Raw genomic sequence first — 24393 nt, forward strand, 5'->3', positions numbered from 1 at the left:
TGGAACTTCGGAAATTTATTGGCATATTTAACTACTATCGTCCTTGCATTAAGAACGCAGCACAGTTGCAACTTCCTCTTACAGCCTATCTTAAAAATTCCAAGAGAAAAGACAAAACATCTATCTCCTGGACTGAAATCTCAAAACAATCCTTCTATGAGTGCAAAAAAACACTTTCCTCTGTAGCTCTTAGCAATTACCCAATTCCAACCGCAAAACTACGACTCACGACAGACGCTTCAACCACAGCAATCGGCTCAATGCTTGAACAGCTAGAACATGACAACGAATGGAGACTGATTAGTTTTTTCTCACGGAAACTGACAGATACTGAAAAAAGATACAGCACTTACGACAGAGAACTTCTTGCCATTTTTGCTAGTAGCAAACCTGCAAATGGCATGTTGTGGCTCACAGTTGATATGCTATGTATTGTCGTCTCAGTGGCTGTGCCTGGGATTGAGAGCATGGTGTTTCTGTCTATTAACTTTCCGTGTCGCATATCTATTAATAGGCCATAATGTGCTAAAAAGTCCGCACCAAGTATGGCTGTGGTTACCTCAGCGATGATGAAAGTCCAGTTGAAAGGACGTTTAAGACGTAGATCAAGAGTAATAAATTTGGTACCATATGTTTTAATATTCGATCCATTTGCAGCGTATAAGCTTAGATGTTGTGCTGTCAGTTTTTCTTTGCAAAGCCTCCGAGGAAAAATGGTGACCATGGAACCTGTGTCGACCAGATATTTTACGTGGGTGCGTCTGTCGTAGACGTGGAGACGGGTTTCTGTCTTTTGTGGAGATATGGTGCTGCCCTGGTCCGCCTGTGCCGCGGACAGCACTTCTAGTTTCCCTGCTTGTCTTTCATTTGTGAGAAGCTACATGGCAGTAAACAGTGTTGTGTGCATCTATGCCGAACCTGCGATGATAATAGCAGATTCCTTTGTCTCCAGAGTGTGTTCGGCCGAGAGAACGTTGTCCATGGCGCACCGTACGGTCGCGACTGCGCCTTTCACCACCGTATCCCCCGTGGAAAACATCACCTGTATGACCGCGTCTGCGGTCCTCGCCCAAGGCATTAAGTTTCACCAGTATCTCTTTAACTTGTTCATCAAGGACGCCCAACCGTTGTTCGGTCACCTGTTGCCTTTGTGCCTCTGAAGAAGTGTTCCGGTGCGAAACCGCCATTGTATATGCTTCCCCACAACTTTCCAATATGGCGTCCGCCATCTCGGCCAATTTATCCAACGTGGTTTCAATGCAGCCGACCAGATGAGTGCGGATATTCATGGGCATGTTCTGAAGAAACCTGGTTCGAGGAAAATCTTCGTGGACCAAGTTACCAACCAGATTGCGCATCTCCCGTAGGAATTGTGATGGTTGTTTATCGCCCAATTGTAGTTCATTTAGAAACCTTATAATTTGTTTCTGTTTTGAGTCTGTTAGTCTTTGTAATATAAATCTTTTTATAGCACTGTACTTATCTACTTCCGGTGGTCTTCGAAGAAAGTCAGATATTTTCTCCATGATATCAGGAGTCAATGCCTCGAAGACAAGTTCGAACTTCCTGGCGTCCGAAGTGTGATGCGTCTGTTCTTAAAAATAGACTCAATTTGCTGAAACCAAATGTCCGGCATATTGCCCATGAATGTTGGTAATCTTACTGTGACTTCGTTTACTAAATTATCAGCAGTTGCGGTTGTGAGATGGCTGGCTGGTTCCGATCCAATGGACGCCTGATGGAAAGTGGATGCCTCTTGTGGCATTCGTCTCGTGTTTTCTTCCATAGTGGCCGTGTCTTCGTTCCGTCCTGTTGCTCTTGTAACTGGTGGTGAGCGAGTCAAGTCGAACGACATGGTTTTGTAGGTTTTTTTTTTTTTTTTTTGATAGTGTCCTCTTTTTATACTAAAAATGCGCGTGGTTGCACGCGGCCTTGAAGATTTTGGATCACGTAAGTTAGCACGTGGTTCAATAATCCTTTTTGATCACGTCGGGGTCACCAATTGTAGCGTGTTCAATTATATTCGGAAAGAACTAATCCACTAGGGAAAAATATTATATGAATATTTTATTATAAAACGTATCAAAAAGGTTCTGTACAAAATATATAATTAACTTAACAAAAATCTTAAAGAGTAAAAAAGAAGTAGTGACTAGTTTCACGTCTTTGTTTACTGCTCCTGAGTACGCGTGTGTCTAGCTCGGTGGTTGGAACGAAAGAGCGCGAATAGTAGCGGTTGTTCATCAACGTGGTGTTTTCTTAGTTCTTTAGTTTCGTCACTAGAGGCGTGACGGTAAGAGTGCCGGAGGCGCCAAGCTTTAGCGTGACGGCCACATAACGAGATGACGGTACAATACTATCAAAGAATACAGTATTCTTTAATAGCATATATAGTATAGTTCTATAAATTGTAATAAAATTTTTAATAATTATATTAAATTTGTAATATATAAACACATGTATGTGCCTTCAAAAATGCATTTGAACATATATTTTAAAATGTAATTATTTAAAGCGTTCAAATAAAAGAAAATCGCAAAGGTTTGTTATTAAATCAAAAGATTTAAAATACCAGTGTATGTGTGAGAAGCCTGCATTCATAAAATACAGTTTTTTCGAAAAAATTTGTTTCGTTTGTCTGTACGACGAATATCTTCATTTTTATGTAATTATTGCAACGCTCCTGCGCAGTGATGACTTCGAGGGTAAAATTCTGCTGTAACATAAAGAGAGTGCATTAGTGCATTATAATAATTGTTAATTAATCGATGCAAGTGTCTATTGTTGTTTAAAAGATCGGAGTATATGTTCTGTGATCCCTCCTCCTCGAAATCCACCGTTGATCTGAGCCATTGTCCTCTGTGAAAACACTTTTATTAAATGTTGTTTATAAGACCTTCCGAACGTTGCGCATGTGTATAAAAGAAATAATCCATTTATTTAATAAAATTTAAGATTGAAACGTTATGATTTTAGTATTTTTATCATTTTTGTGTAATTATTTTAATGCTTCTGCGCAGTGACGACTTCGAAGTTAAAATTGTGCTGTAATATAAGAAAAGTGCGTTAGTGCATTAAAATAATTGTTAATTAATCGATACAAGTGTCTATTGTTGTCTATAAGCTCGGAGTATATGTCCTGTGTACCGTCCTCTTCGAAATCCACCGTTGGACTGAGTCATTGTCCTCTGTAAAGTTTCTTTTGTTAAATGTTGTTTACATGACCTTCCTTATAAGGAAATTCTATCTACAACGAATATTATTTCTGTTTAGCGTTTGTAGCCTTCGGAAAGTCATATAAACAATATTGAATAAAAGTACTTTCACAGTAGACAACGTGTCAGTCTAACGGCGGATTTCGAAGAGGAAGGAGTTACGGTAGTATACATATACATTTTCTTCGATTAATTAATAATTATTTTAATACTCTAATGCAATCTACTTCTATTTAAGATTGTTTTAACGCTCCTGCGCAGTGATTAAAATAAAAATTATTTAATATTCAAAATATACGTTAATAGGTATGTCATGTTGATACAAATGTATATGTGTTCGCGCAATCCTAAATATATGTAGAGTTTATTAAAGTATTAAAATAATAACTAATTAATCGAAGGAAATGTATATTGTTGTATAATATACATAGGTAATAATAAATAATAAGATAAAAATAGGTAATAATAAACCTAATAAATAGAATTAAAGATTATAACGTTCTGATTTTTTTATTTTTATCATTTTTATATAATTGTTTCAAAAGAAATAAATGTTTCAACGTTCCTGCGCATTGATGACTTCGTAAAATTTTTGTTTAAAAGAAGTCCTTCGACCCTCGATAGAAGTCCCTCGATATATCGATATATGCTATTAAAGAATACTGTATTCTTTGATAGTATTGTACCGTCATCTCATTAAATACCTACTATCGCCCACTGCTGGTCTCGGTAGTAACTAAGATGAATCTGGTTAGATAAAAAAGGGGACTTTTGAGCTTCTATGTACTTCTGTATTCTTTGCTGTAAGACTAGAATAGTACACTGCATAACACACACACACACATACACATGAGAGATACTTGAGTAATATAAGAGAATACAAATTTCAACACATCCACGTGTGATAAAAGTCGCTTGTGTGTGTTGTTATCTGCGTCCCGTATTTTTAAGTATCATTTTTCCGCTAGATGGCATTAACTATTCTACCGCAATGCATATACAAATACCTTTGAACCGCTTGGAGTTCCCTTCAGTCCTCTTTGTGAGCACGTACAAGAATCATGTTTCGCGATGACGTCATTTACGTATCTTTGTTACTCTCCTGTGTAGCTTTCGGAGTTGTCTATCGAAAGTTTAAAAATCCTCACGAGAGACAATGGATCAGTACAAGTTTTGGCTTGATTTTAATTATACTTGTTTCTGGAACTCATGTGATGCACCCCCTCATCTGCCTGTTAATTAATGCGGTCATCGTGACCAGGCTTTCTTGGAAGTACGACACAATCGATCTATTTCGTAGTCATAAGAATAGCAATATAAGACATTTTCGTCTATTAAATATTAAATAAATACATATTAAAAAAAGAAAAGAAATTTTAGTATTAACATACGAGGTTGAAATATTCTGGTTTTTCTTCTCTCAATCCAAAATTTATATAATACAAAGTATTTCAGCAAGTTAAGTATAAAATCATGCATATTTCGTATTCTTTTTTTTATTTTGTAATGCAATTACAGAGTCCAAAGTTCCAAATGTAAATTCATGTAATGTAATCGTGCATACTGCACCTACTTTTTTTTTTTTTTTTTATAAATAATATAATTCCCAAGTTCGAAATTCCAAATTATTTTTTTTTCTTTTTTTTCTTTTTTTTGCAGAAAATTAATTGGAATAATTATGCTCTGTTATGATAAATGTTCTCAACTAAAACTTAATAATATGTGAACAAATATCTAGTATTTATTTAAATAGCATAATATTGTAATTTGGTTCCTACTACATACATAAAAAAAAAATTATATTCTATAGTACATCTACATGCTGCGATATGTAAGTGCATATAATATTAAATTCATAGGTGTATTCTTCTTCAGAGTTTATCCCATAATATCTTACTACATTTTTGTCTTTTATTTACAGAATATGCCATTTAGCAAGTTTATTCTTTTCATTTTTTTATTTACTTATTATCTTCCGATTGGGACACCTGGTTGGTATGCCGGTACCACCTGCACATACAAATTTAGTTCAAATGATTCTTACATTGAAGTTGTCTGGATTGGCATTTGAAATAAACTCTGCTGCTGCTATGAAGCTACCAGATGATCCTCAAGGAGTTAATTCTATGGCTTTAAAAAAAATTAGTTTTATGGATGTTTTCCATTATGGTCTAAGTTACATGGGAGTTTTGACTGGTAATTTAATACAATATATTTGATTAAAAAGTTGAGAAATATACATGTAACAATAATAACAAGAACAATATTGACAAGGAATGAACGTTAACATGCATTTATATTATTGTGTTTCACAGGTCCTTACTATCGGTATAGGACATATTGGGATTCGTTACATAGACCTTTCTCCAATTACATCGATCCATGGCCTCTAACATTATATAAATTAAAACAAGCTGCAGCATTGTCTATACTTTTTCTCATCATGAATTATACATTTCCTACAGAGGTAGAAAGAGCTTTGGTTTTAAGCATACAAAACAATATAGATAAGGAATAACAAGAATAAATACAATGAATTTTGTTTCTATTTTAGTATACCGTATCAGAAGAATATGCAAATCGATCATTATTATACAGATGGCTCTACACATACCCAGTTTTTGCAACATTTCGACTAAGATTATTTTCTGGAATAATTTTGTCTGAATGTGCATGTCAAATGGCTGGAGTAGGTGGTTATCCCACTAGATGTGAAACTGCACCTGGATTGGGCCCACGTAATTACCAAGAATTTGAAGAAATGTAAGGACATTTTTCTACTTGGGAAGCATGGAGTTTTTTAATATTATTTTACATAAACTTCAAACTATATACATCATTCCATTTTACATAGATGTACAAATAAGGAAAAAATAACACAAGAACCATTTGATTTTGAAACCATACATAATATGAACATATGGCAAGTAGAGACTTGTCATTTAGTGAGGTCTTGTATGAAATATTGGAATTCTTGCATACAATATTGGATGGGAGTTTACATATACAAAAGATTTCCATTTAAACCGTTAAGAATTATGATGACATTAACTCTGTCTGCATTGTGGCATGGATATGCTGTTGGTTACTATGTTTGCATATGTTCAGTTCCGTTTTATTTACAATTAGAAGATCTGTTAATAAAGTTCCACAATCAACATGAGAAGGATAGCATTGTTAGTGTGAACATTTATCAAAATTATAATTAATATACATAAATATATTTTTATAAACGCTCTTTCATTTTTTATAGGGCTGGAAAATCTGGACATTTACTCTATGGGCTATGAGAGTTTCCTGTATGGCTTATTTGGGTGTACCATTTTTGTTACTCGACTTCCGACAAATATTACAATTTTATGCAAATCTATACTATCTTGGTCATATTAGCTCTCTTATACTATATATAGTAGCCAGATTATTGAAACCCTATATTATAAAGAAGAACGCAGAAAAGAACAAATAGGTAGAAGAAAAACAAGAATACATATACGTATATATATATATATATATATATATATATATATATTTTTCTATCAACTAATAATTAACTACCATAAATAAAAGATTAAAAACACTCACAATACGATATTAAACACATGTAAAAATATCATCAGGTTATCAGCTATAAAAGAATACACTGCACTCTTATTAAAGGAAAACGGATTTATAAAAATTAAAAAAAAAAAAGAGAAAAGAACATACGAACTTCTGTGATAGATGTCTGCTACAATAGGTTGAAATTCGCCTAAGGAATATCACGAAAATTTCTGGTCCAGTATGGCCGAACTAACACTGTCTTCCTGCACAGCAAGAAGGAACATGACATTATATACATACGTAAGTATGTATTACAAAATAATTGCCTTTTCCGTAGACTTTAATGATTTGCGATTGATAATTAAGGGATTAATTGTAAATTCGTAATAATTCGTAATAATTCATAATAATAATAATAATAATAATAATAATAATAATAATATATAATAATATTAATAATATTATAGTAGTGTAAATACATAATACTAGAATAAGTTCAAGGATAAAAATGGAGAATAAGAGCAAAGAAAAAAACAAAATATACACATATAATAAGTGAAAGAAAATTTTATTAATAGCCCTTACATCGATAAATATATAACTTGAATGATTAGTTAAACGTAACGATGGGTAAGAGCAAATATTATATATGCTGTATATATATATATGCACACCACACACATACACACACATATATACATATAGTAAATAATTTTCATGGCTTACCTCTATAATATGTTAAAACCAAAATCCTGTTGAGATATATATATCGAAGAACCTAGAAGAAAAACACAAAAAAGAAAGAGCGGAGAAAAAATGTGATATTCTTCGAGCACAATTCCACCTAGTTTAATTTTACTATGTGGCGGCAAGTGTCGAAAACGATAGCCAATAATTGGTCAAATAATTATTGACAACTAAGATAGATGTGGTAACTTATCAGCTGACGCGTAATCTCGTTCGCGAGGTGTCTGGTGATATGCTCACGTGCTACCTGCTACCCGGATCGATGCCTCTGCGACCAGCAACCGCGTGCTGCTGCTCTGATTGCGTTCTGCTTTTTATTCTCTGCGTTTGACCGTACCATCCGCAAATTCTGCAGTGCGACCCCCCAAAGAGACTGCTCGCTCGCACACTCTCTCGCATCGATCTCTCGCGAACCTGCTTTCACCAGACCACCAACCGCTCGCTACTGCAAACTGCTTACAGCCCTGCTTACTCGGCTTACAGCTTACTCTCAGCTACCCCATCATCGGCTACACTCGCCATGCCACTCCTTTCCACCGCCTGTGGCACCATAAAATTATAACTTAGTTATACCGAGATAATATGATATATCCATGACAGGATTTTAACGTTTCATTAAGAATAACTGTTGAACAGTTAATAAACATATTATTTTTAACTTAATATTAAAAACTTGATATAAAAGTAATTCTTTGTTTTTTATTTGTTTTTAAATAACCGCTTTGTGGACGGTACTGTTATAGAGCTACATTTTTCCTAATCCTTAAAGCAATACTTAATTGAACAAAGTTTATTATAAAAATAACACTTTTCAACAATGAAGCTTTATTTCTATGGGAACATGAAATTAATGTATTATTGTGTTGTGCCATACATTAAAATATTATTTATCGCATCCACAAAGAGTTAAGTAGTAACACAATATTACAGGATATTACTAAAATCACGTTCGATAAGACGTATTGAACATTTTCCGAACTAATCGTGTTCTGATTACAATATAAATTTTCAATACACTATTGTATCTTTATAATAATTACAATATTTATAAACTGTTAACTCCTACAATAGTACTTTCATTTTGTTTACACAATTATTTTTCACAGATAGAACATTTATATACAGAATGTAAAAAATTTCAACAATTATATTAAATCATAAAATACACGTACGTAATAATTTTGTAATAATCCTTTAAATATACAGCAAATGTCATTAATTTTTGTTAAGAAAAAAGCTCATTTAACTATTATAATCAGTTAAGTTAAACTGCAAACTTCAAAATTTGTATAACACACACTAGAAGTTACTATAAAGTTATTAACATTTAAATTTGTCTGAAAAGTGTTATCGTCTATGTCTTTTTATGCTTTATTTTTATCTGGCAAAACTTTACATTAGTAAACCTATATTATTACAGAAACGCATATCTTACTTCTAAAATAATATATTGTAAAAAAAAATTTTTCATTCAATATGAGATTTTTCATTGTTTGAGAATATTTTGAAAGTTAAAAAATCAAAAAGACGTTTTGCGATGTAATATTAATTACGTATAAAATTTAGTCAACTGTGTGTATCTTACATTACCTGCTAATTACCATTATACATTAACACCATTACACTATTTCCAGGAATATTATTTTTGTCCTTTTTGCCCACTGTGGGCAATCTCATAATTATAATAAAAAATAATATCCCAATGTAACTTAGAAGTATTTTTTTCGTTTTATTGTAACTATTAATTGCATTTGATTGAAAATAATAATTAAAAAAATAAAGGACATATAATAATTATGCCAATAGAGTTATTGAGAAAAAAAAATAGAATAAAAAATATTTTAATAGTTGATATATCATCTTTCGTATTAATTAATCAATGTAACAAACATTAATACTCTGTTTCAAAAATGGATAAATTTTGCATTAAATGTAATCTTTTCTTCAAGTTTTTAAAATATCAATATGTCGTCAATATGTAGTCAAATAACTAACATTGTTAAAACATTATATGTAAATACACTAGTTGACAATGAACCTGTCTATCCATTATGTACAAACTAAATCGAATGAATCAACTAAGGTAAGATATCGTTCGTTCTGCTCGTACATCGAGGAAGCACAGATTTATTGTCGTTCAGTGTATTTAATAATCGTTAGAATTATTTTCAAAAGACCTGTACAATATATTAATATTGACTATTCTGTCGGTAATAATATGTATTCCTTTCCCCTATTCTTTTTTTTTATGCATTTATATATCAATAATAAACGTACGCGTACACGAACGCATGACGACTACGAACGACCGAGAGATTACTTTTTTGCAATTTAAAAGAAATACTATACGAAATTACTAATTTTTCAATGTTCTCCTATCAAACCTGATTACGTGAAATACAAATGTAAACTATTATTAGTGTGACTCTACTATCATTAATAAACACAGATTACTATTCATAGACGTTTAGTGATGGGTGATATTTCCTATAGAATGTAGTACAAGTGCCATCAAATACAATATAATTTTGATAATTATGATATACAGTAAATTGCAATTAATTAGTCTGTATACAATAGAAAATTACAAGTTTTCTTTCCTTTCAAACATACAAAAGTATTACATTAAACAATAATGCTTAATGTAAGAAAAATCAAATGAAATATTTAATCAAGAATTTGGTAAATTTATAGACTAATAATGTAAAAAGTAATACAATAAACTTGAATTTACGTTTTGGTTTCTTTTTAAAAAAAAAAAAAAACCATAGAACAATACGTATTCAGAATTAATATATAAATATAAATGACACTCTGAATGAAAGTATGTTACAGAAGTGCTGTAGGTATAGAGTAATAGAATACCTTTTCAAATCTCTTCTCAAGACAGATAATATGGTGGGTCGAAGGATGTAAATCATTTTCCTTGTACTCGTATCCTTTTATTCCAGTATCTACAAAATTCCATAATATTATTAACACAAAATGTTAGAACATATTAAATTTGCTCCGGCCTACATTTCTATCCACTTAACATCAAACAGTAAAGTGTGTGAACAATTTAGTTAATTCTATACCCATCTAAAGCGAACACAGAATACTACAATTATCCACAAATATAGACTTGTGTTATTCGTTGCATCAAAACATGCATACATAATTGATATTAATATATTCATTATCTATATAACGAACAATATAAAAATGTTGATTATATCAATAGAGCTTACCTTATCTTGATTTTGAACGACTGTCTTTTTGTCGCTCTTGAGACTTGCTGCGAGAACGAGATTTCCCACGAGAACTTTTACTATCAGAGCGAGAACGACTGCGGCTACGGCTGTAGGAACGTCTACGATCTCTATCACGACTGCGAGACCTACTACGTGATCGTGTACGAGATCGTCTGCGATCTCTGCTACGGCTGCGTGACCTGAATATAAAACATCAAATTGATTAAAAAATTCTTACATGACTTAACATTTAACTTAAAAAAGATAACATTACCTTCCACGTCTGCGACTTCCACGACTTCGATGAGGTGAGGTTGGTCGACCATAACGTGCCATTTGAACTCTAAGTTCCCTACCGTCTAACAACCTTCCATCCATAGCATCTAATGCATCTTCTGCGTCACGTTTGTCATAGAATCTGTAAAAAGTTATAAATCAAATTAATTCCTTTGATGCTTGTGTATAATATAAAAAGCATGATATTTTTTGGTCACCTGTTTTAATCTTTCATAGTACAAAATATATTATTAACAGAAATATCTTTATCATCATACTAAATTAATAATAATCTAAACTAATTTTTATAAATTTAGTAACAAAAATTGTAACTAAAAAAATATATATTAATGTCTATCATGCAAACATATTTTTGGTTCAAATGAACAAGAATATACGTCCGCTTTTTCTCCCCATATTTGAAACATCACTTACCAAAGCGGAAACTGGTACTACAGTTGCAACCCGAAAAAAAATATCTTATAGATAACGGATAGAAATGAAGAAAAAAATAATTCTATTTATTATTATAATGAATTATAATTTATGAGTTACGACTTTTTAAGATGACGTCACAAAAATGCCATTGAACAGAAGCCTGTTGGTAAGATGTAACACATACCTACACAGGTACTGTTATAGCATATAGGATAATATTACAAATTTATGTTATTTTGTTCTTAAATGAGAGAATAAATAAATACGTACCTCACAAAGGCAAAACCACGACTTTCACGAGTAAAACGATCTCGTGGTATGTAGATATCACCAACCTCCCCGCATCTTTCAAACACACGCCTGAGATCTTCTGGCGTCGTTCTATAAGTAAGATTGTCTACTTTTAAGGACACCATGCCGTCGATACGCGGCGGTGGCCTACCGTAACTCATATTCGCTATAATTATTTTTTCTAATTTGTCACTATTTCAACCAACCAGTTGTATTATATTTAGAAATATTAACGTTAACGTGGTATAACTCACGAGCGAACTATACACTCTAATAGAAAATGGCGTGAGGAAGCAACGACGGCGGAAGAGTATAAAAGTGATTCGGCGCGAAGCATCATGGGAATGTGGAGGGGAATATGGACGATACTACGTTATTCAGATGAACATTTTAAAACCATTATTCAATCTATTTATACTAAATAAATTTTTATTAATAAATATTTAAAATATTCTTTAAAATATATAATTATTCTTAAAAATATATTTATATAGATTATATACATATCCATCTATACATAAATAATTTTGATATGTGTATATATATATATGTAAATGTATATAGAAATGATGAGGTACGAAACTTATGTGACTCACTAATACGTATTTATATAGATAAAGAAAAGATTTGTGAGAAGTGGGAGGAAGTCTTAAAGGAAAAGAAACGGTAGTTTCCTTTTCCCCCACTTTTAACGTTTTCGAAATCCACAGATTAGGATCTTTGTAAGACAATCATATGATTCAAATTTACGATGGATACACTTATATTCATAGTCAACCGTCCATGATAAAAAAGACATTTAAATATACACACTGTCCAATAAATTAGCTACACGTGCTCATCCACGCTCACATATATATTCATACAACTTACGTAGAATTGCTTTAAAGCACGTTTTACTTGTTCACATACACGTATATACATATGTAGAATAATATGAATATACAGAATCATGGTGTGCGACACCGGTAAATTATTTAACAGGATGTGAAATTTTACTGATATATATCTTATCCTATTAACACACTCGAAAAATTTACAATTCTTATCGATAAAAAAAAAAGAATTGCGAATCAACAGATACAATTAAAAATTTCATATCTGTCAAATTTGATGATATATGTAATTAAAAAGATTGAGTATATAAATTTAATAAAAATTATTAAATTGTAACAATGGAGGATAAGTCGTTAAAAGATGCTTCAATTATGTACGATAAACAATTTAATGAAAATATGAAACTAGCAAAGTATTTTTTAAAGCAATTACGTGACAAGCAAGGTTAATATTTGTAATATAGATTGTTTATTTATTCATTAAAAAGTTATTCTATTTTAGAAATTCAATTAGCTACGAAATGGCTTGTTCGTATTAACGATATCAAGTCATCATCCTTGGAAGTAAAAAGAGATCGTAATGCTTTCTTATGTTATTTTCTGAAAATTTTGAGAGAAGCAATTTTAAAAAATCATAGGGAATGCGAATCCACCAGAATGTTCAATTCGGAAAATACATTAGGATTATTTCATTCTGTATGCTCTACAATACAATGTGTTATACATTAATAAGAAAGTAATCAAATAATCTATCAAATACATTTAATTGTAGAATCAAAATTCTAAAATATCTATGAATGGATTATCACAAAATGGTACACAATCGTCAAATATTAAATATCATTCGAGATGGTCACAAAATCATCGTACATATGTTGCTGTTAAACCTTTACCCGGAAGAGGGGCATTAATATACATGGCTGTATCTAAAAAACCAGGATTAGAAAATTGGGATTTATAAATAACATTAATAAATGTACGCAATAATTGACAATGATATATTTCTTTTTGAATTTCAATTTGAGAAACACAACTATCAAGATTATATAAGTAAAATAGATCTTTAAAAAATTCCTGCCTTTCTATGTTTTAAGATTTGGAGATATATATATATATATATATATATATATTTTATTAGATATATATATATATATATATGTGATGTATATATTATAAATATATACATATATATTTGTATATATATATGTATGTATAAAGTTTTACAAAGAGAGACACTGTCAACGCATTATTGTTTTTTCTTTTTGTTTTTTTTCTTTTTTATTTAAGTTTCAATGAAGCTGTACTTATGGTATCACAACAATGCCCTTGTACAAGATACCCCCTCGATAATGTAAAAATCTTTTCAATTTTCTATATATTATATAATCATCGTCGTATATCATTTTTGTGGATCGTACCGATCATAGAAAGGGTAGCAAATGTATATTTAAATATTCATTTCCATTGTTTCATTACACATTTCTACATGCGTTTTCTTATGGACTGCTTTTATACATTCATACAAAAATCGATCGAATGACAATGTAATAGGTAGCTTTGCTTTACGTTAATGTAAATTATAGTAATTAGGCGATTTCTATTTCGACTGGAAATAATAGTTATGATTATTTTTTTTCTTTTTTTTCTTTCTTAAATCATTATGTGATAATGATATTAACTTGTAATATGTATAATAATGATTCATGATCAAATTTTTATATTTCGATTAAAAAGATCCTTAAAAAATAATGTATAACAAATTACACTACAGCAGCCCAATAATTAGCTTTAAAAAATTCAACAGAGACATTTTTACAATAATTTTATACAGAGTTTAAAAAATAAAAGTATATCAGAATAAAGTAAAATAGAAAGGAGAGTAAAAACAAATGAAAAGAAAAAACGAATAAGAAATAGCAAATAGGAAATGGAAAAGAAATAAATGGAGCTATCAATCATAAAAAGGGCAGATTTGATAAAAAGATTTGAAGTGTATAGCTCAGGCAATTGTACAGTCGATGCTTCATCTTATGCTGCAAGAGGGCACAGTTTAAGTAGGATGCATTGTACCATACAAACTGTCGCTTACATTATTACTATTCAACAATTCAAAATACTTATAATAATACACACAACCTTGAATAATCTCAACAGCTGTTGGCCTAAGCCTGAATCAACTTATCGCGTAAATTGTGGATAAAAAATTAAATTTTTGCTATTATTATTTTGCATAAATCGCCATGCACAGTGATATGTCATCATGTGCTTTGTTGAAATAAGTTAGTACTTTATTGATCAAAGCTTTATAACGCTATGGTATTTTTTAATGTTTTGTATATAAAATATGCCAGGGCACTCATAGTCATCAGTCACTAAAAAATTGGAATAAAGTGAATACACGCTGCTTGAATGTATTACACTTTTCCTTTTCTATTATACTTTCATACATACTATTTTTTCTTTTTGTTGTTGGCATTTATATACCCATCGCATAATTTTCATGATTTTTTAATTTGCCTTATTATTCATTATAATATTATGTTCTATATAAAAATAATACTCAGTCGATTAGTTCAAATTAATACTCATGTACAATGGGAAAGGGGTTTTAGCGTTTCGAATGTTTCTAATGAGAATAATTATACTTATGAATTAAATTAAACATGTGTGTAGACATGACTTAAAATTTCTACTGCAGACAAAAAACAAAAATATGCAGATGGACGGAACAGTGCTATGTGATTAGCAAACAGTATATTTTTGTATTAATATTTTAATCGTTACGCGAAAACCCCTCTTCAATAAGTATACAATTGTTTTTAGAAGCTCTCGTATACACATCTTCATTATAGATATCCCTTAACCGAGACCATTCAGGCACTCTAGCAATTAATTATATCAATATTTCTCAATGTAAACCAAATTAAAAGTTAAAAATAAACGTGCATTCATACTCTTGACACGTTTCTAAAAAACATTTTTCCTCTGATCATACTGTTTCAAGTATTAATAGTCAACAATGTAACATTTTTTGGAGAAAATACGCATGTACATATATCATTCGTGTAAATATGTCATCGCTATAAATGGATATATATAGAAGGTCTAGGTGAGAAGGCACCTAAAGCATTGACCATCTGCATAACTGTACATAATAGATTACTTGATTTGCAAAAAAAGAAAGAAAAAAGGGGGAATGATCATTTGCGCAGTGCCTGATCGTACATATTAACTGTTAAAAAAGAAGCTTGTATCTAATAAAATGTAAGTACAATGTCAAAACAATAAATTAAGAAAATCATTGCCAAATATCTTATGCAAATATTGATGCAAAACACAATGAATGAAATAAATTAGTTTAAATAATATTTAGGAAATTTATAAAAATAGGTGTACAAAAACAAGGGGAAAGGAGATTAACTAAATAATCTAATAATTAAGTAAGACAATTCTTGTCATGAAGGTCATTTTAAGTAATGTTGATTAAAATCTTAAAAACTAAAATCAAAACTTGCGGAATACTGATATATAAAAATATTTATGTGAAGCCTCAGCATTATCATCTTTAAAACCAACCATTCGAATCTATGGTGGTCCACTAAGTCTTAATTAAAAGACAACTATTAATAAGATCTAATAAATTTATCGATTATATAATAGCAATACTTCATTCTTCATTCAGGCTAATTATAAAAAATATTTTCTAATTTCGAGTTTAACAGAGAGCTCCGAAGAATTCTAATTTTTATCCTACACGGTCATAATAGTACAAAAAATATGATTATTACTTTTTGAACGAGTTACTTGAGCCAAACGTAACTGAAAAATGCTTAACAGTTTACCTGTTCGAGTTACTCTATCGTATAATCCATAAATAAATTGTTTCTTGTAAAATATAATACAATTAAAATGTTATAGTACACCATTCAACCCTATTACTTAGTAACATTTTGAAAAATGCTACTTAGAATCTTAGCCAATATATATTCCAATTCCTGATCTTTATCAACTATACTTTTCACATAAATATGAAAACCAGAAGTTGACACATATCTTTCAAACATTTGCTTTATATATATATATATATATATATGTTATAAGTTATCAGTATTTTTTTCATCATATTTTTGTTTAGAATTGGTATTGTATAATCAATTTTTAAAAATTCAATTTTCTATTGAATTTTTGTTAGGCAAATGTTTCAGACAATTTACATCTTATTTTGTTACTTATAAAATGACATAATAATCCTTTTATAAATATATGATATATATTAGGTAAGGATGTCTGTTCACAATGTGTATATATGTTACTGCGAAAGACCACAATTTGATAATATTAAGATTCACATGGTGAATACCAACACATACCAAATACGTCGATGAAAGACTGAATATTTAGATACATTCTTATACATTCGGACCATTATCAGTATATGCCGTCAAGAATTGGTACAATCTAATGGAGTTTATTGATGTTTATTATTAGTAATCTTTTCTTTTAATAATAAAGTATGATTCAAAAATGTAACACAAATATTTTTATTCAATACTTATTAACAGTGCATGATGAATGTCGACATTTGCTAATGTAAATCAAAAATAAGGATATTTAGCAAATATTTTAGACATATATCAAGCCACCATATTAATCCTTGATATTCTACAATTTCAGTCTTTCATGGTAACATATACACAAAAGATCCATTTAAAAGATATGTGACTTCTTTAATAGTTTTCAAGAAAAGCATATTAAATATGATAAAAAAGAAGAAAAGAAAACATATCATTCAAAAAGAGATTCTGTGATCAAAGATTCCGATCACTTGGAAAAGATTCTTATTAGTATTTGTATCTATTTCTCCGATACTAGCACTATTTGTGCTTTATTATTTACTATGCAACAGTACTACATAAATTGTTTTCTTTGACATGTTCTTTCAAAGTTATTCTAAAAATTGACACAAATTATATTAAGATGTAAATTTCTTGTACCTGTTTATATTGTTAAGGGCATGTTTTATATATCTTTTGTATGTATTTAATCTTTATTTATATGCAGTACTGTCGTTTATTATTGTATCGGTCTCTTATATATTTGTATCTATGTGTTATATAGAATATATTTGTAATACGCTTACGCGTTTTTAAGGCTCCTTTGATAATAACTAAACCTAATTGCTCCACATACTATTACAGCTATATTTCTTGCTCCGTCATAAGTTTAAGAATTATTGCAGATTGAAAAAAGCTCGCAAAAAGAAATATAAAAGTGTATATGTGTGACTTTATGTAGTACGAGAAATAACATGTTAATTTTTGTTATATTCTCTTACCTATATTCTATGTTACACGGACTAAATCTATTTTTGGCAAAGTTGTTTAGGTATACGATGTCAAGTATAACAATATATAAGTAGATGCATTGGCCATAATATTATGCTCTATTAAAGACAGCTTAATATCTGTCGCTAATATCTTATCTGTACAATCTTGTAAAAAGTAGATCGGCAATAACTCTTAAAAAATAGAAAGAGCAAATTATTAAAATATTCCATACTACGAACATCTCTACTGTATTACAAGAAATTGCTTATGTTCTTCTATTAATTAAAAATAATGAAAACATTTAAAAAGAAATTTAAAAAATGAAAAAAATAAAATAAAAAAAATAAAATAAAACTATAAAAACGCTATAAAAATTGATAAATCTTTATAAAAAGCCATATTAATAGTGGAGCAATAAAATTTAATCTTAATTTTCGATATATATATATAGACGAATGCTATTCATATATTAATTCGCGAAGATTTTGAACATTTTCGATCAATGTCGAGAAAAAGAGAGCATGTTAACAGGTTATTGTTATTTTAAGACAACAATCTATATCGCATCCATAGGATGTTCTTATTGCTTTTAGAATCTTATCTTATATGGTCGTGTACTATTTTCTTTGTTAAGTACAAATTGATTCAACTGTGTACTGTTGTGGCAGTTGAGAAGCGTTTTGACATAGGAAGTAAAAATGAGGAAGTAAACTATTAATAGCATTTACGTCTGCAGTATCGTGTTTGCATAAATTTACATAGAAGTTTTATATTTTATATATAATTTTTGTTCAATTACAAAAGATATAAGAGTATAGAAAATATAAATTTCTATGTAAATTAATAACACGTAATATTTAACACGATACTGACATGTAATTTGATAAATTTAAATATCCGAATGAATGTCAAAATATTTCAAATAGCTTCTTTCATGTACTATCAGATTATTTTCAATCGTTTTTAAATACGTACTTATACATTACTAAAGCATATTAAAAAATACAATTTTATACACTACAAAAATTTAACGAGGCATTTCATAAAAAGCTTATTGTATATAAAACAACGAGAGTATTATTGGTTATTATGTCATTTGCGACCAAAAGCCCGTAGAACAAAACGTTAAGTTTTTTTATTTCATTAATTAGTTTCTTCATAATATATTCATTTGAAACTACTTGCACAGTAATCTAGCACTGTTTATTACTATTTTACTGGCAATCGAGCTCTATCCTTGCTTTTAAAACAGACAACGATTAGCTTCATGTACGCAAAAGTACATACACATCGAAAGAACAATTTATGCACATATGTACAATGATCACTCATCGCTCTCTAGTCGAAAGCATAGAAAATTTTGTATAAAAATATTCTTATTCACATGCACAAATGTGTATATGCATATATATATATATATATGTACATTTTGAGTAATCATGTAATTAATACTGTGTGCTTAATATCATAATACCTTTCACATGTTCTGTACCACGGGCCTAATGATAGCTGAAAAAAATACTTCAACTGTATATCATCTCAAATTTTCGAGATATAAAGTGTGAAGAGATGAGATTGAAGATATAATTATTAAATACGTTAACTATTAATGAATTGTAATATTTGATTGAATTTTACACTTTTGTACATCAAATTCAATCACATTTTACACTTCTATACTATTTGATCAATCATACTGTTTAGAAATTCTTTTTGTATGTATACCTAGGTACGATGTCTTGAACAAAGTTTCTCATTGCGTATCTTCAGCTAACGATGTCGCAACCAAATTTAATGGTACATCATCTGAAACATTTTCTTCATCTTCTTCCTGTGTTTCTTCAGTCTTTGCCGAAAGACATTGTTGTTGTTCTTGAGCTTCAGTTTTCACAGACTATAAGAATGAAAACAAAATAATGATTAATTTTCATAACATAAGAAAAATAAATAAGTTCATAATTAAACTTACATGTAGTACATAACCCTGCATCATTGAAAAATTAAGTGTAGTAGAAAATGGTCCATGGGTACCAGGTATACGTGGTAATCCTCCCATTAGAAGATGAGGCTGAATTGTTTGACGCAAAGCTGCCAGCATAACTTTTTCAGAATCAGATTGTTCAGATTGTGGTGGTACTGCTGTATCTCCTTTTTCTACAATATTATCATTTACATTAAAAATTCAATTAATTAAAGTAAATAATTATAAAAAAGATTAACTCATGCAATATATCTATTCAAATATTATCAAGTCTATGAAATTTAAATTAATAAAGAAAATAATAGTAAATTCTGATTTATTACTTCTATGTCGCGTTTGTTTTTCGCCTTTAGGTCGGCGTCTGCGTGTATGTATTGTGTCTCTTCGCATAGTAACTGGACGATTAATTCCATGAAGTTTATAATAAAGTCCGCACGCATTACAAACTATTTCACCCTTCATATTTCTCCGCCAAATCGTTGTAGTCATAGTACCACAATTAGTACAAACCATATCACTTTTTTTAGTAATATTACCACTTTGTTGATCGAATTGTGGTTTTTGATCTTCAACCTGAGACAATTATAAGAAAACAAACCAATAAATATCTAATTACTTTAATTTATATAAATAATTAAATGATAACAAAATACTAGTTTCATCCTACTTTTATTTTCATTTTATATGACCATCCAGTAAAATCTTGTGCTTGCTCTTCGCTAGACTCATGTTGATAATTAGCAGTGTCTGGGCTTGTTGGAGCCTTGCTTGGATAACTTTGTTTTCTTCGACCTTTAGTTTCTTTTCGTCCAGTACTAGCTGGACTGGATGGATTACTGTCTATAGAAGTAATCTAGAAAAAAATCAGACATATTTTTAAAGAATATTTTAAAATAGAATACTTTCATTTTTTCCTATGTCAAAAATTATTAAATTGTATGTATTACGCAGAATAAATAAGAGAAAATATTCAATATTAATTTAGAAGTTATACTTCTTTTGGAGCGTTAGGGAAAATATGATGGGAGTGATTTTTTAAGAATGTTGACATAAGTCACCAAATAGCATATATTAAAAAAGAGTAGATAAGAATAAATATTCTTAAAAAGAAATATTCTTACTAAAAATTCAGATAAATTCAATGAATAGGATTACTATCCAAGGGTTCGAACATTTCAATTCATTTTTGAAATCTATAAAGAATGTTCCTTTTATCTATTATCTTGTAGCATGTTCTTACTGGGTTTTTTACCTGCTAGCAGGTAAGCCATGAATGGATCCTAGGAAAGGTTTCTAAGGTTTCTTTCTATATTAGAAATTCTATAATAAAGGCCTTTATATCTACTAGTTTCTAAATCTATACATTATTAAGCAAACTACGAGATTTTCTCTACTATACGATTTCCATGTAAAATAACTAAAAAAAAAATGCCATAAAAGAGTTATTCTGAATATTTCTAGATATTTTTTAAATAAAAATAATAATATTAAATTTTTATTTTTTTTTTACTTTACTATTATTAACTTTTTTTTTATTTTACTAATATTAACTTTATATTTTTTTTAATAATAAATTTTTTTTAAATAATAATTGTAATTTTTTTAAATATTTTTTATATACGAAAATTTTTATTATAAAAAATATATTTTCAATAAAAACTATGGAAATAAATATTATTCAAAATTATAATATGCCATTATACGTACCTTATTTTCTATGCATGGTATAGTACCAATACAATTCGCCCCAGGTACAGAAGAATCGGGTAAAGAATGTTCGGTATTTGATCCTGGAGCGTCCTTATAAAATCTTATTTGTGTAGGCGATTTATTAGAATCGACAGTAGTAATACCAATCTGTCTATTTTTGATTAAATTTCGAAGTAGATTAGTTGCTTCTCCGGTATAACCATTGTTTACATTATTTTCTTTTGTTTGTGTTACTTCCAAAGTTCTAGTACTGTGTTATAAGAAAAAAAACCAGAGAATCATAAATATAATAGATAGAAACTTTTGTTCATATATATTCAGTAATCAAATACCAAAGTTAATAAATTTTCATTGATCACTTACTTTGCAAGAGCTTGCCACAATTTTGTAGTTTCTTGATCGATATGCGTAGTATCCGAACAATTGCTTTCTGATGTATCCCTCCTATTAACTGGACTATGACGAGGTTTATCTGGTTTAGAATCTTCACAGTTATCGTCCAATTTAATTCGTTTTATGGTCATATCATAGCCAGTTTCTTCACCTTCTGTATCTTGTTCATCTTGATCCTCTATTTCGAGTCTATCTGGATCTGAACTGTTCGAACACGTATCATCTTCTGGTTCACATTTATTATTATCATTTTCTAGCACTTCATTTGTACGCAATTCTAATCTGTGTGTTTGTATTTGAGGTATTGTGTTTTGATTAATGCTGGCTGGAGAATTTGGGTCTTCATTAAATAACACTTTATTTAATTCAATAAAAGATTGTACGGGATTTACATCTGATATTTTGGCAGTGGAGAAAGAATTTACCTGAAAAAATTACACTTTTAATTATAATGATAAATAAATAAATAAATAAATAAATAAATAAATAAAATAGTCTTGACAAAAATAACTATCAATATAAAATATTAAAAGGTAGATAGTAACAAAAAAATTTGCAAATTTTATTAAATTGTGAATGATTTATAAAACAAATATAATAAATAACTATACCTGAACATCACTAATTGATGCTCGATGGGCGATATTCAGGTACTGTTTGAATACACCATCAGATTTTTGTGCACACTCACGAAAACTGTGTAGTGATTCTAACCTGAATGCACATCGGACACATATCTTAGATGGTAGAGAATCATCTTTTTTTACCTACAAGAGTTATATAATCAAAATTACAGTTTGTTTTTAATTATATCAAAATTGATATTTATACAGATAATAATTTATTAATATTATTAAAGTCATCAGACTAGATTTATTTATACTAATAAACATTAAATATATCTCATTGTGTATATGTATGTTAATTAACATTACAAATAAATGTAATTACAGTTTAAACAATATGCATAGAATTTTAAAAAGAAACAATAAACATACACGCATACACACAGATACAAAATATTGTTCAAGAGTGAAGAAAAAAAATAATATTAAGAATATAAAATAAGAAAAATTTTACGGACAAAAAAATATGAAAAAAAACGAATAAAGAATTAATAACATAAAAATGTAAATGTATGCATGTGTAAGAATGAAAAAAAAGCTTAAAAAAAGAAAAAATCTTCAAGATGTTGGTTTGGCAAGAGTTTATATATATCTATATTCTAAACAGTCATTACCTTTACAATATGTATTATTCATGATATTATTTTAAAGAGTCATAATCTCCGTGTTAAAGGATAAAGCCTATAAAAGTCTAACGTCACAACATTTTGTGGAATCCGCGTGTGAAACCTGATAACAGGTCGTCCATATAAGGAGCTCCCCACTTGCAAACTGCATAAGAGTGGAACGAAGCTTATCAGTGCCATTTTAAATGCTCCCATGAATCGTTACCTTATCTCGCGGTCACATCTCTTGCCAAACTTTCTCTCGTGGCACACACGCGCGCATAGTGTGTGGACGAGGATAGAGAGAGTAAGTGAGTAGCAACGGATAAAAGAAAAAGAGAGAGAGAAAGAGGCAGCCAGAGAGCGAGCAAGAGATAAAAGAGAGAGAGTAACAGAGCATTCACATATACATATATATATATATATATATATATATATATATATATATATATCACGCAAACATAAAACATATATAAAAGAAGGAGAAAAGAAAAGAGAGGAAGAAGGGTGATGGCGGCTTATAAGGACAAAGGGGGAGAGGAGATAGAGAAAGAAAGGGGAAGGAAAAGAGGAGAATAGAAAAAGAGAGAAAGAGAAGCGGATAACATTATACAAGTGCGAGGTCCACAGATGGTCGTGTTTAATTTATCACGATATCAACAGAAGAATCGGATAGAAACATTTGCCATAACTTACCTCAACACCGAGGCATACTGATATCTTGTCGGCGAAATTGTGCTGTAAGCCTTGCCCCTCAAATATGGATGTTTTGACATCGTTCATGGATAAACAAAGGCGACACAGGTCGTATAACTTGGGCGATATATTAACCATAATTGTAAGCTCCGACTACTCTGCACGTCACATAAAACACGAATCATCAAGGGTTGCACTCTTTCCTCGACTGACGAAGTATCTTTCTCCACTGCCACTACGCGTTTACCACGATCGGGAAGGACACAGAATCACTTATCACAGCCAGTACCGCTCCTGGTCATTGTCAGCGGCACAATATACACAGGATATAACTATGAGTGCACATAGATAGTCTACTACCAGATGCCAGAGGATATCCTTTAAGATGCACAAACCGTATCTGCACTAAATTCATAGAAATTAAAGAATACCAAATTCAAAGAACGAAAAACACCATATCTGATACTAGTTGAATATCG

At 30.0% G+C, this 24393-nt stretch overlaps 4 protein-coding genes and 1 long non-coding RNA gene across 9 annotated transcripts; 2 read left to right on the top strand and 3 right to left on the bottom strand.

Moving 5' to 3' along the window:
* Positions 1–3775: 3775 nt before the first annotated feature.
* Positions 3776–4349, bottom strand: LOC122516984. The gene is made up of 2 exons (XR_006303702.1): positions 4223–4349; positions 3776–3962 (listed from the first exon to the last, which is right to left on the bottom strand). It is a non-coding gene; the product is annotated as an uncharacterized LOC122516984 (long non-coding RNA).
* LOC122516982 (lysophospholipid acyltransferase 7) lies at positions 4264–6891 on the top strand. Its single transcript, XM_043635240.1, has 7 exons — positions 4264–4488; positions 5137–5411; positions 5531–5682; positions 5770–5978; positions 6070–6391; positions 6469–6681; positions 6833–6891. Exons 1-6 carry the CDS (start codon positions 4277–4279, stop codon positions 6679–6681), a joined length of 1383 nt encoding a protein of 460 aa, XP_043491175.1. The 5' UTR covers positions 4264–4276; the 3' UTR covers positions 6833–6891.
* Positions 4696–12063, bottom strand: LOC122516983 (serine/arginine-rich splicing factor 2). Of its 4 annotated transcripts, XR_006303700.1 has the most exons (7): positions 11720–12063; positions 11010–11153; positions 10733–10935; positions 10368–10456; positions 7482–8042; positions 6925–7018; positions 4696–5225 (listed from the first exon to the last, which is right to left on the bottom strand). XR_006303700.1 is itself a non-coding variant. In XM_043635241.1 (4 exons), the coding sequence occupies exons 1-3, from the start codon at positions 11899–11901 to the stop codon at positions 10734–10736; spliced, it is 528 nt and encodes a 175-aa protein (XP_043491176.1). In that variant the 5' UTR covers positions 11902–12063; the 3' UTR covers positions 9965–10456; position 10733. The 4 variants fall into 4 exon arrangements, 1 of the variants encoding a protein (XP_043491176.1); XR_006303701.1 differs by lacking the exon at positions 6925–7018; XR_006303699.1 differs by having other exon boundaries at positions 6925–8042.
* A 456-nt stretch (positions 12064–12519) lies between these two features.
* Positions 12520–13573, top strand: LOC122516420. Its single transcript, XM_043634207.1, has 3 exons — positions 12520–13021; positions 13079–13272; positions 13349–13573. The coding sequence occupies exons 1-3, from the start codon at positions 12916–12918 to the stop codon at positions 13535–13537; spliced, it is 489 nt and encodes a 162-aa protein (XP_043490142.1). The 5' UTR covers positions 12520–12915; the 3' UTR covers positions 13538–13573.
* Positions 13574–19041: 5468 nt separating this feature from the next.
* Positions 19042–24140, bottom strand: LOC122516421 (transcription factor stalky-like). 2 transcript variants are annotated; one of them, XM_043634209.1, is made up of 9 exons: positions 23915–24140; positions 22599–22754; positions 21958–22412; positions 21592–21844; positions 20552–20737; positions 20208–20457; positions 19873–20057; positions 19629–19797; positions 19042–19412 (listed from the first exon to the last, which is right to left on the bottom strand). In XM_043634209.1, exons 1-8 carry the CDS (start codon positions 24050–24052, stop codon positions 19657–19659), a joined length of 1764 nt encoding a protein of 587 aa, XP_043490144.1. In that variant the 5' UTR covers positions 24053–24140; the 3' UTR covers positions 19042–19412; positions 19629–19656. The 2 variants fall into 2 exon arrangements, with proteins under 2 accessions (XP_043490144.1, XP_043490143.1); XM_043634208.1 differs by having other exon boundaries at positions 19042–19797.
* Between the last annotated feature and the right edge of the window lie 253 nt (positions 24141–24393).

This window comes from Polistes fuscatus, unplaced genomic scaffold, assembly GCF_010416935.1.
Source record: "Polistes fuscatus isolate 324 unplaced genomic scaffold, CU_Pfus_HIC Scaffold2, whole genome shotgun sequence".
In the NCBI taxonomy this organism is placed as follows: domain Eukaryota; kingdom Metazoa; phylum Arthropoda; class Insecta; order Hymenoptera; family Vespidae; genus Polistes; species Polistes fuscatus.

Coding starts and splice junctions, on each gene's coding strand:
- LOC122516982 (XM_043635240.1), top strand. CDS start 4,277: ATGTTTCGCGATGACGTCATTTACGTATCTTTGTTACTCTCCTGTGTA. Junction 5,979..6,069: donor TACCAAGAATTTGAAGAAAT/GTAAGGACATTT, acceptor CATTTTACATAG/ATGTACAAATAAGGAAAAAA. Junction 6,392..6,468: donor AACATGAGAAGGATAGCATT/GTTAGTGTGAAC, acceptor CATTTTTTATAG/GGCTGGAAAATCTGGACATT.
- LOC122516421 (XM_043634209.1), bottom strand. CDS start 24,052: ATGGTTAATATATCGCCCAAGTTATACGACCTGTGTCGCCTTTGTTTA. Junction 22,413..22,598: donor CATCAATTAGTGATGTTCAG/GTATAGTTATTT, acceptor TAATTTTTTCAG/GTAAATTCTTTCTCCACTGC. Junction 20,738..21,591: donor TACCATGCATAGAAAATAAG/GTACGTATAATG, acceptor ATTTTTTTCTAG/ATTACTTCTATAGACAGTAA.
- LOC122516420 (XM_043634207.1), top strand. CDS start 12,916: ATGGAGGATAAGTCGTTAAAAGATGCTTCAATTATGTACGATAAACAA. Junction 13,022..13,078: donor GCAATTACGTGACAAGCAAG/GTTAATATTTGT, acceptor ATTCTATTTTAG/AAATTCAATTAGCTACGAAA. Junction 13,273..13,348: donor CATTAGGATTATTTCATTCT/GTATGCTCTACA, acceptor ATTTAATTGTAG/AATCAAAATTCTAAAATATC.
- LOC122516983 (XM_043635241.1), bottom strand. CDS start 11,901: ATGAGTTACGGTAGGCCACCGCCGCGTATCGACGGCATGGTGTCCTTA. Junction 11,154..11,719: donor CGTGGTTTTGCCTTTGTGAG/GTACGTATTTAT, acceptor AACTTTTTACAG/ATTCTATGACAAACGTGACG. Junction 10,936..11,009: donor GGAAGTCGCAGACGTGGAAG/GTAATGTTATCT, acceptor TTTTATATTCAG/GTCACGCAGCCGTAGCAGAG.